Here is a 12,457-nt window from a genome sequence, read left to right on the forward strand (position 1 = left end):
AATTATTTAAGCTCAGTGCCAATGTGGACACAAGAACAAATGGATATAAACTGGCTATCAGGAAGCTTAGACTTGATTAGATGAAGGTTTCTAACTATCAGAGGAGTGAAGTTCTGGAATAGCCTGCCAAGGGGAGTAGTGGGGGCAAAAGACATATCTGGCTTCAAGACTAAGCTTGGTAAGTGTATGGAGGGGAAGGTATAATGGGATAGCCTAATTTTGGCAATTAATTCACCTTTGACTACTAGCGGTAAATATGCCCAATGGCTTGTGATGGGATGTTAGATGGGGTGGGATCTGAGTTACTACAGAGAATTCTTTCCTGGGTGTCTGGCTGGTGAGTCTTGCCCACATGCTCAGGGTTTAGCTGACTGCCATATTTGGGGTTGGGAAGGAATTTTCCTCCAGGGGAGATAGGCGAAAACCCCCCAGGGCTTCTACCATCCTCTGCAGCATGGGGCACAGGTCACTTGCTGGAAGATTCTCTGCACCTTGAAGTATTTAAACCATGATTTGAGTACTTCAATGGCTCAGACACAGGTTCGATACAGGAGTAGGTGCGTGAGATTCTGTGGCCTGCATTGTGCAGAAGATCAGAATAGATTATCATAATGGTCCCTTCTGACCTTAAGTCTATGATTTAAAGTCTATGAAACACACAGTAAAGTTCCTGAATAAAGAGTGCTGCCAGCTCTGACACTTGCTTGGCTGATAGGATGGTTATCAGAAAGTAAATTTTGATGTACAAATAAAATGCTCACACTGACATCAGTGGTTCAAAGGGATAGTTTCTCTGTACTCTCATTACAACTTGAGGGGGGGAAGGAAAAGTCTAATTGCTGGCTTGGCTAACCAGACTACACTAGGGAATTTGTGTACCTGGGGATTCTCTCCCAGAGAACCCACTGATCCTGCAAACATGGTGCTACTAAGGACAGACACCTGATGCACAATGATGCTGGATTAGAGACCTTTGTCAAACTCTTCTTTAAGGAAGTCCAAGTAAGCCATAATTCCTGGATTTCTAGGATTTATTTCATATTCCTGGCACCAGTCACAAAATCTAGTCCAAAAATATACTCTTCTAGAAGACAACACAATGACACAATCCCTTCCCTTTCAACAGCCATGCTGTTAGATGTGGCCAGTCTGGATTTGGATGAAGCAGAGGCACCTTGTGAGGATGTCCTGTCTCTTTGTCACCACCTCTACAGCTCCCAATTTCAGCTCTATCAGCTCCAAAGACCCTGGTCTCCTTGGCCAATGTAGAGTTACCAATATTACTGTTGCCTGTTCTAGTTTTATTTTCTGGACCATGTTCCCAAACAATGGAAAGGACGGAAATGCACAGAGGAGCCTGTGACCATTTATGGGATAGAGCATCTATCCGCATGGATCTGGGGTGTTCTTCCCTGGTGAAATACTTTGGTCTTTTTGCATTAATGTGGTTCGTGAATTAGTCAGTTGCGGGCAGGCTGAATGACGTGATGATTAACTCAAAAGACTTCCTGATTCAGGTACCACTTGGGGTTGTTCACCTTGCTCCTGTTGAACCAGTCTGCCTTCTGGTTCAGGACTCCCTTTTGTGAGCTGCCCTGAGGGAGAGGAGAGAATGCTCTCCTCACTCCATGAGTTCCATTGCTTCTGTATGTAGCACTGGGCTTCTTGTCCCCCTTTGTTGGTCATGCTATCTGACAATCAGACTGTTCCTCTTTCGGCTGGCCTGGAACCTTCATAGTGGTAGCTTGACTACTCTTAGTTTATGAGGTTTATACTGTAAGGTCCTTTCCTCCAGTTTCCAGATGTCTTGAACTGTTTGGGACCCCAGGTGTGCTCTCTAGCCCCCCAGGAAGGCCTCGGTTGTGACTATCAGGGGTTCTGGAAGTCACATGGGCATGCCCTTGTGGACATCACCCTGGGTTGATCACCATTGAAAGAGCTGAGCACCTGCATCGGAACTCTCACTTGATATTTTGTGTGTTCCAAGGAGTAGTCCCATACCTTTAAAATGAAGCCTTAAAGGTGCCTGATGTGCGATTGTACCCATGGAGTGATCCCTATGCACAATGCCAGGAGAACTAGCAATTGAAGGCTCAGTTCAATAGTTGTCCTCTTGCAGTGCCAAAACAATGCAAGGATGTCTTGAATCTTCTAGAACATCTCTAGAGATGGATATATCCTATCAAGATGCTTATATCCACTCCCAAGGGTGCTATTTGAGTGGATGGAATGAATGAGCTTTTCCTGATTTTGATAAAGCCATGCAGCTTCAGAAAATTCAAGGCCAGGTATGTAGTTCTGCGTGTCGTTGCTGGGGATGGAGCTCTGATTAAGATGTCAAGGAAGATGTTTAGGTGGATCCCTGTGACCGGAGGTCTGGCTAGGATTATCACTAAAATCTTTATAAAGACTTGTGGGGGAGGGATGGCAAGGACAAGCCAAAGGGAGCATCCAATAAATTATATTGCTTCCTGCTATCGGCAAACCTTAAGAACTTGATGTTGGGGCTGACTGCAAGTTACCTTGGCCTGTTTTTACAGAATGGTTCCGGGGGTGGGGGGGAGCTAGTAGTGAACTGGCTTTGACTGATCGGGTTGGCTTGCAGCCACTTGAATGGATAAACAAGAAAGAGAGATAAGGAGGGCCTGAGAGGGTTAAGTGTGGGAACAGAACACAGTAGTGTTTCCTTCCAGAGCCTGCTTGTGGATGTACATGCCCAGCCCACCCCTAGAAAGAGATGATGGTAAAAAACAGCTATGTGAACGTTTTAGATGAACAATCTCACTTGCGGACTGTGGCCTTGTGGGTGCCCAGGAATTCCTCTCGCTGGAGCAGTGCCTGCTACAAGCCCTCAAGGAAAAGACTGGAGAGTCCAGGACTGTCCATAGGAGAAGGGGCGTAAGCATTGATTCTTGCTTGCCTGGCTGCTGGAAAGCACATATTTAGTAATGCTGGGAAGCTTATTATTCTTTGGCAATAAAATCAGTTGTACTTATGTACCTGGTGTGGCTTCATTGAGTGTACCCGAGCTCCCCTCCCCCACTCTCTGTGGCTCGACACTTCTGATGGCACACTGATTGGGATATGGAGGTATGCATCCACCAGATCCACGGAAGTCAGAAAATCCTACTGGGACAGGGATGACAGTGTAGAGGTTAGAGTCTCCAACAAGAACTTCATTTTTCTCATCAACTTCTTGAGCCTTTTGAGATCTAGAATGCTTCTGATTCCCCCTGTATACTTCTGAACAATTAAGAAGATGGAGTAGAACCCTGAGAGTCTTTCCTCTGAGGGAACTCTCTCTTACTTTTATATCCAGGAGATAAAAAAATCGCATTCTGGATTAGACCATGCTTCACGGGGTCATTAGAGAAGGGAGACTGGATGAAAAATAGATGGGGAGCCTGTAACTTGAGGGAGTATCCCTGATTCACTAGCTCTGTGGTCCATGGTCAAAGCAACACATTCCTCCAGGAAATGGGAAATCCTGCCCCCAAGCTTCAGCTCTAGGCAGAGATGTATGCATTTCTTGTCATAAAGAGGTTTTGAGAGCAGCAGGATTCCCTTGGGGCTTTCCTCTGAAGAACCTGCTGTTTCTTCACTGGTATTTCTGCAAGGATGATGGCCAAAAGGAATGCCCTTGTCAGAAGGCTGGTCTCTAGTCTCTCTTAGTGGCATCGTGTGGGTTTGGAAGGGACCATTTAGTTGTGGAATTGTCCGCTACTACCTTGTCTTTGAAAAGCAGGGCTCTAGTGAATGTAGCAAAGCACAGCACCTGCACTGTCACTGAGCTGGAGGACAGGGCTTTGGCTGAGAATCTCATTGCATCAGCAACAATAGTGTTGCCAGCGAAAGTTTATTTAAAACAGAGCCAAAGTCTCTATGCTTGAAGGCTATGACATCTTCCAGCCAGGAGAGGGATGGCTTTGCAATTAGCTGTTAGGGACCCCTGAGGAAGCCTCAAAAATCTTGAGTGGCCTCCATTTTTTTCCTTCTGTGAGGTCCTTAGGATAGAACTCCCTTCTGAGGGGATAACCATAACTTTAGCCAGGGACACTGTCAATCTTTGGCATCTCAGTAATTGACACTTATGGTTCCTGGATCCTATAGAACCTAAGATCACTTTTGTTAATGTGCTTGCCCTCCTCTGGCTTATCCCATTCATTCCTGATTACTTCCTCAGAAGAGGAATGTAGGGGAATCCTGGCCCCAGGGGACGATTTCAGGCGAAGAAATTTGCTCAGAGGCTTACTCCTGATATTTTGTTCAGGTTGAATCTGAACAGTGGATACAACCTTGTTGCACATAGCCTCCAATTTTCCAGAGGGGAAAAACCTTTGCTAAGTCTTCCTCTGGTCCTGATTGGAATTAGAGCCCATCCTCCAGACAATTCACCATCTTGTTATGGAGTGGGAGGAGAAAGAGGAGTCCGGACTCATTCCTCCTACATCTTTTATGTTTTCCTTTCCATTTTTTGCTATCTTTGATTTTTAGCTTGCTTAGAGCGTACAAGCTGTTGCGGTTTTGGTGATGTCTTTTGCAGGTAGCCTTGCTGAGGGTCCAAAGTCCTCTCATGAACTCTCTTCCTGAGTTCTTGCTGGTTGGATCCCATTCCCCCAGGAGGTGTGTGTGTATGAGGAACTCTTCTAGAACCTTCCTAGCCAAACTGCAAAGGGGGCTGTGTGCTTATGAGTCCTGCTTTTTTCCCCCCAAGGTGCTCAAAACCCATTTTAGGACTTTTTTGGGGGGGAAGGGGGAGAGATTTTTGACTCCACAATTCTACCCTCTGTTCTCCAGGGGACACTTGAGAATTATCCAAGTTGGTTGACTGGGGACCTTCTTGTCCTTGGAGCCTCTTCCTGCTCCACCCATGGACTCCTGGTCCATTTTTCCCACATCAGAGCTGCGGCAGAGAATCCCACATGCCTGTCCAACTCCTTACCCTGAGACCTAACAGAGTTAGATACGAAAGGCTGGGTGCAGGTTAGGCATAAATTGTTGTCTGCCATGCCTGTGAGGGGAGTCACATAGATGAAGCACTGTCTGGACTTCAGTGCCTTTTAGGCCACTCTGCCATACCTGGAAGGTGCAAAGGAGCCAGTAGGGAGGCACTACAGCTGAGGCTCTGGGGGGTTTCAACACCCCGCTCAAAAACTAGCCCAGGAGGGAGAAGGGGATGGGAGGGAGATCACTATTCACCACTGCCCCGCATTTTGACAAAAAAAGTCCTCCTTAGACAAATGTGAAAGTGGGAGTTGTAAAAGCCATCATCTCTACACTAGCAGCAAAGGATCCTGTGGCACCTTATAGACTAACAGACGTTTTGGAGCATGAGCTTTCGTGGGTGAATACCCACTTCCTCAGATGCATGTCTACACTGCCACAAAGGCAGAGAAACTGGAAGCAAGCAGGAGTTGAGGGGTCATGGCCAAACCATTTGGCTCGAAAACTCTGATCCTCCTCCATATGGAGGTGGGAGTAAGCAGCCCAGATGTCAAGAAATGTGGGAGACACTGGCATGCAAAAACAGTGGGCAAGAGACCCCCTACTACTTGCTGGTTGTTCCGCATCTGAGCCGCTGTCCCTCATACTCCACAGCCATCTGCTGGATGGAGGTGGTTGAGGTAAGATATGGCAACCTGTTACAGAAGCTGGGAACAATAACCTGGACATTAGGGTATAATGACCCACAACAGCTGGGAACGACAGCCCAACAGTTATGGCATCATGACCCACACTAGCAGTTCAGGATGACAACCTGATACCTTCTCAGTGTTTTAGACATGGCAGAAATTCCTATCCCACTGCTACAACTTCCCAGGGTGCATAAGGATGGATATATAACTATAGTTTCTCTAAGGCAGCTGCCAAGCTCCTATGCATAGTTTTACAATACCCAGTAACACTTATCTGAAAGAGTCTATCCTTTGGTTTTTGTTTTGGGTTTTTTTTGGTGGGGAGCAGGTGATTGTTTCAAATATATTTTACGATCCGATTCTCTAACTCAGATTTGGAATGCTGGGCCTTCCTCCCTTAAGGAGAAAGAATTCCTTTTATGGGGTTGTGTGTACCTCTGCCTAAAGGAATCAGCACATATTTATGTCCAGGTCTTTTCTGCACTGATCTGCCATGCTAAACTCTTTGAGGGTGAGCAGTTAAATTAGGAGCTAAGGATTATTTGTCCTACTGCATGCTGTGAAGATGAAAAACTCCTTCTGGGAGTCTGTCCATATAATAGTGCTTCAGAGGGAGGAGTGAAATTGAGCTATTACTCTGAAAATATTACACATGGTTAGTGATTTCCCAGTCCTCAAAAAGCTGGGTTTATTTGCCCCCTGCGTTTACATTAAGTGTGAGCTCAACTATGAAAATTCTATAAACTGTCACAATAACCTAGAACAATGTGTGTTGATGGGAAAAGGTGCAAAAGGGCCAAAAGACTAAATTAGTCCAAACAAAGAGACCTACTGATATAATTCCAGGACTGGATTAAGATGAAGCCTGGTAAATAAGAGAAGTATGGGAAATCCATGAACCAAACTTGGTTTATCAGAAATTGGGCCTAATTAGTGGACAAAATAATCAGAAGATGGGCTATTCTGCCCACATTCCTTTTGGGGACCCTCAAAGAGACTTTGAGGGAACAGATGTGAACACTGGTTGACTAAAAACAAGCAAGAAGGGGAAGGAGCAAGTTTCACCATCATGGCTGCTATTCCAACCAGATCCTTGGACCTTGGGATTCAATAGAATGTCACTGTGCCTTTTTCATCCTAATCCTGAAATGTCCTATTCAGACCGGCCGGGACCCAGATGACACCACCTCCTCCACCAGATCCAGCTAACTCTTGCACACCATCTGGAGACTTTGCATCACCTCCCCCAGTTCCCAATGTGTCCTCTTCCTTCCTCACCTTATTTCTTCTCTTTTCCTACTCCTCTTTTTTTCCTTCTGTCCAATAAGAGTCTCTTAGCCAGCCATGATTGCATACTTTGCTACACCGCTGTAAGCCTGTGAACAGAGAGGCAACTAAAAGCAATACTCTAAATAGACTGATCCTGGTACAAGTGTGCCAGCTCTCAGAGTGGCTGATAAGACAGTGGGATGTGTCAGTGTTTCTCCAGCAGTAAGGTTGCAAGTGAGTCAATACCAGAGACACAAGCTGCATTTTCTATCTTTGCTGTTCTTTTCTTTCCCCTTTTGTGTGTGTCTTGTTTTGTCTAGGAAACAGGACCAGATTTCAACAATAGCTCCAGCCCATCTCAACAAACTTCTTCTCTCTCTTTTCCAAAAAGGACAGTTATTATTATCTAAGAGACTGTTGAAATAAATGGATTTTCCCTCTAAAATCTTCTTTACATTACAAGAAAAGGGAATAGAGGATGTTGTTAAAATGAAAAAATTTTTTACATTTCAAGTTTGTTTTAACTGTTTTCCTTTGTTTTTTTGGTATCTTTAATAAAAGATTAAAAAGATTTTTTAATTACACATTTGCCATAGTACTAAGTTGGCCGAGGTCGGTTGACTAAACCCCAAACCTTGTTTAAAACAATTTAGCGTCGGGCAGTAACAGGTCACGTCAGCACCTTTTACTCTTTGGCCCATTTATTTCATCTGAATTAACACAACATGTGCCCCTTATGGGTCTGTCAAGGAAGACACTGGTCTGAAGGTCAAGTATGGGCTTCCTAGAAGCAATGCCCCTCTATGTTGCATGGGATCTACACGGTTCAGCAGGTCTGATTTGCCTGGTGTTCTCGGCCTGGGATACGAGTCGGGATTCTCTTGGGTGGGGGGGAAGATGCACCTGTTATAGAAATGGCAGTAGAGGGAGACAGATAGGCCCCCTTACTACATTCTCCAGTGGCGGTAGGGAAGTGGGGGAGAACCTGTAGGGAAGTAGAGGGAGAGTTTGGAGCAGGAGGTGGCTGAACTCCACAGTCAGAGGTGTGGTGGCTGGTATGGACTATAAGGACTTCAAGGCCATTCTTTCACTTGTCGTGTTGCCCTCCTGAATCCAGTCCCTTTGTGAAGATGGAGTGAGTGGGGGCTACTTGTCTCAGAGCCAGTTCTTATCCAATTTTGCCTGTCTCCTTTCCTGCTGGGGGGCAGGGAACCAAAACAACTCTGCCCAGGCTGGGCTGCTTCTGCTCAGAAGAGCCAGCTTCTCTGACCCTGACAGGCAGTTCCCTCCTTGCCCAGGGAAGGGGAGATGAAGTCATGCCACCCAGAGTGGGTTGTAAAGGAAACTACCTCTGCCCACAGAGCCAGACAATCTCCCCAGTGAAGAACACAGAGACTTTTTTTGGCCTAGCTCTGACCCTGAAGCTTGCAGAGACACCAACTACCACAAATGCCTCAAAGGGGAAGTGGAACAATCACCCCAAAAATCAAGCACAACCCTCAGACATAGCTGGACATAGAGGAGTTACTGAAACAAACCATTAGTCTAAAAATTTGAAATGAAGCTTGGAATTTTCTTCAGAAAATGTCTACAGCAGGGGGGTATGGCTGAGCTGCTAGCTGCTGTGGTGGCAGGTAAAACTAGAAGGAACTTCAGGAGAAGGAGCATTCCTATGCTGCTAGTGACTGACAGGTCTGATTCTGTCCCCAAGCTGTAAAGACGCAGAAGTACACATTATAACAGATCTGTGAACCTTAGCACAGAGAAAGTGTATTAGTTAAATGGTTACAAAAAAAGAAAAAGAAAAGAAAATTTATTCCCCAGACCCTATTCCAGTTTGCAAACAGATGCACTGCTGGTATATTGGATTTTTGTGCATGCCCTTGCTAAGAGAGGTACATTATTATTTTAGTTCATTCTTGCTGAAAAAGTTTGTTTTTCTTAATTATTTCTGTCCATGAGCCAACCTTTTCCAGGATATCACTCTTCTAAACTTGTTCACAATTTTTGATTTGTCAAGATGGTAAATTAAATTGGTTCACAGTCAACCTTTTTTGCTCTGATGCTATAAGTAGACTGTCATTAAATCAAATTTCTTTCAGTTCAGCTGTGTAAAGTAATTTAGCTGACTACCCTACAAGCTGAATTTTAAGATTCTGCTTGTTCTCTACTCCGCAAAATGTGCATTTCAAGTAAAGGAGTACATCTTTATTTCAATGCTATATCAGGAAAAACATGCTAAAGCAATGGGATTTTATTACTTGCAGTATTTTATAAATAGAATAAAAATCAGATGCAAATACATTTGTGCCCAGTGTAGTCTACCTACCTGTGTAGAGGTGACAACTATAAAGACCTAAGTGCCAGTGTCAACAGTGCTATGTCAATGGGAGAGCTTCTCCTCCTGAAATAGCTACCACAGCTCACAGGAGCTAGAGTAATTAAGTCGAGGGGAGAGCTATTTCCCGTTGGCTTAGAGTGTCTGCAGTGCAGATGCAATGCTCTAAACTCTGTAGTGTAGCTATAGCCTGTCTCTCTCTCTTTCCCACTTTCCAAAGCCTCCTGGTTGCTGAGTGAGTGACTCAAACTTCAGTTACCCTGTTTCTGAATGCTGCAGTTTCCTGGATGCTGCACTGAATACATGTGTTTCTCAAAAGATTTCCCCCACTCTCAGCTTTTGAGTCAAACCAGGTTCACAAAGCACACCAAGCACATGCTTAAGTTCCAGTGATTTCAACTGGACATACTTGAATTTAAGTATGTTCTTAAGTGTCTTGCTATCTCAGGGACACAGCACGTAGTTTCTGCAGCCTGACTCTGCTACAGATCAAAAAATTCCCATGCTAGAACAGACAGATATCGATCCAATTATTTGACTGCTGCACAGTTCTAAACAGCAGCAGTGAACATTTACACTCTATTTTCACTCTGTGACAGCTTAGAAAATCTTCGAGCAGCAGCAGCAGACAAACTTAGGCTGACTATGAACTGGCAGATATACTTCATGGTTTAACCCTGGGTTCACATTTGCAAGATTACTTTCACAATCAAACTTAATTAAGCTTAAGAGCTAAAAGCTTAATTAAAAAAAAACGAAAGCTTAGTTTCTGCAGAAATTGATGACATTAACCTGGAAAAGTTTCCTGCTGGTCAAATATAAGTGGATTTTGTAAGTATTGACAATAAATTTTGTCACAGCCTGAGGAACTGTTTTCAATGGAAATAAATATTTGTAGTGTGACAGGCATACAATTTACCTGAACACTAGGATTAGGAAACAAAATTATTTCTACTGTTGAAAATACTGAGTGAAACTAATAAGAATACCATCTCTGTCACTCCCGATATCTATATTATAAATACTAGAGAGCCAATGTCCAGTACTGCTAGAACTGGTGACACTACAGAATGAAAGACTCGTATCTGTATTCTTGCAACGCTCACACTAGCCACAGTTACCAACTGACTATGATCTTTCATAGTTATGAGAATTACAGCAATTTAAGCATTTTGCCTGTTTTTGGAAGAACTAGGCTACAATTTGATTTGGAAAAAAAAAAAGTCTCCTCCCTCTTCAGTTTGAAAATTTCTTAATTTTTCCATTTAGATTTCCCCTCCATTTCCAATCTTTTATTATGAAGTTTCTAGATACAAAATGTCTTGCCGTTCCAAACAAGCTATTATATAAATCAACATAATAATAGATGTAAAAATGTGTTTTACATAGAGTTGCTAGAATTTTGCATTGCCATATTCTAGTAAAAAACTAGCCAATATATGAACTTGAGCAGTTTTAGACAAAATCTTATCATAGCCAATTTTTTCCTGGATTATTTTAATTTTGTCAAATTATTAGTTCTACAAGACAGCAAATCCAAACAGAGTCAATACGACTACTTTATAGTTTACCACCTCAAGACTGATCATCTATACTGGAATACATTTTCAACTACATTCATTCTGAGATGCTTGAATAGATAAGACAGAGATACATCAGACAAAAATTAACTGCAGACAATCAAAATTCCGTACACTTATACCAGGATATAACAGTAACTACATTACACCTCTGATACTTCTGGCTCTGTAAACATATGTCAGTTTAATTTTCTACATAAACAGTGATGATATAAAGTGAAAAAAAGAGTAAATAAAATCAGACTGATGGGATTTGGTAAAAAACGTTGCTTTTCACTTTATCATTAGCATACATTACTGAAGAAGAAATAGCATACCTTACTCAAAGGTATGTCACCACACGTACCTTTTTTCAGCTTCATGAATATTTACTTTTTCTTCTTTTATAGCGGCCAACTTGCCTGAAAAGCTGTACTGTGAAATGATTATAGTTTAAATAAATGTAAATTCAGATAACTCTATCCTGTATATCAAACAATCTTTCATAATTGTGCCCAGCGTAAGAACATAATAACGGTCATACTGGGTCAGACCAAAGGTACATCTAGCACAGTATTCTGTCTTCCAACAGTGGCCAATGTCAGGTGCCACAGAGGGAATGAACAAAACAGGTAATCATCAAGTGATCCATTCTGTCGCCCATTCCCAGTTTCTGGCAAACAAGAGGCTAGGGAAACCATCCCTGCCCATCCTGCCTAATAGCTACTGATGGCCCCATTCTCCATGAACTCATAGGCGCCGACTCCGTGGTGCTCCGTGGGGCTGGGAAAAATTAATGGGTGCTTTGCACCTACTGGCAGCCAAGCTTCCCTCATCGCCCACCTCACCTCCTCCTCTTCCCCTCAATGTGCTGCGTCCCCGCTCCTCCGCTTACCTCCCAGAGCTTCCTGCCCAGCCACTGCCAAACAGCTGTCTGGCAGCGTTAGCACACTTGGAGGGGGGGGAAAGCAGGGACGCGGCACGCTCAAATGGAGGAGGCGGGGAAAAGGTGGGGCCGGGGCAGGGATTTGGGGAAGGAGTTGGAATAAGGGTGGGAAGAGGCGAGGTCTCGTGGAAGGGGTGGAGTGTGGGTGGAGCTGGGAGCAGAGGGAGGGGTCGAGCACCCACGGGAAAGAGGGGAAGTTGGCATCTATGCATGAACTTATCTAGTTCTTTTTTGTACATATAATATTTTACAAAACACAAAGTTTCTGCATATCATTTCCACTTTAATGGGGGCTCAAATGTGAGCAGTTATCTTTTACTATACAAAATCTAAGGCAGATCACAGCAGCTACTGTTATCTAAAGAGAAACAAATTTACATTCATCTGATTTTTTCTTAAGCTAATACTGCTACACGTAAGATTATTATAAATGAAAGATTAGAGGAAAAACACCCGTTTCAGATTGTCCATAGTCTGTTTCATGTTTTTTCCCATATAGTTAGTTTCATCTGAGGTTTGTTGGATTTTTCACACAACCACAGGAAAGAGAAGAAACAGGAAAATGTTGCTGAAAACACAAAAATTGGCAAGGGAACTCCAAACAAATATTCTTCACTCAACCCTCTCCTTCAAACACAAATGACTGATTTTCCATCCTTACTGGGGAACAACTGGAGGTTATGATGTGTTATATCATGGTTGTTCAAGT

General features: G+C 43.6%; 1 protein-coding gene across 1 annotated transcript in view; it reads right to left on the minus strand.

Annotated features, from left to right (window-relative positions):
- Window positions 1–12,457, minus strand: part of TOPAZ1 (testis and ovary specific TOPAZ 1) — a 101,941-nt gene that overhangs the window by 76,590 nt on the left and 12,894 nt on the right. Inside the window, exon 5 of the mRNA XM_050938292.1 lies at window positions 11,170–11,237. Within this exon, the coding sequence (XP_050794249.1) occupies window positions 11,170–11,237 (68 nt within the window). The remainder of the gene's footprint in view (window positions 1–11,169; window positions 11,238–12,457) is intronic.

This window comes from Gopherus flavomarginatus, chromosome 2 (assembly GCF_025201925.1).
Source record: "Gopherus flavomarginatus isolate rGopFla2 chromosome 2, rGopFla2.mat.asm, whole genome shotgun sequence".
In the NCBI taxonomy this organism is placed as follows: domain Eukaryota; kingdom Metazoa; phylum Chordata; order Testudines; family Testudinidae; genus Gopherus; species Gopherus flavomarginatus.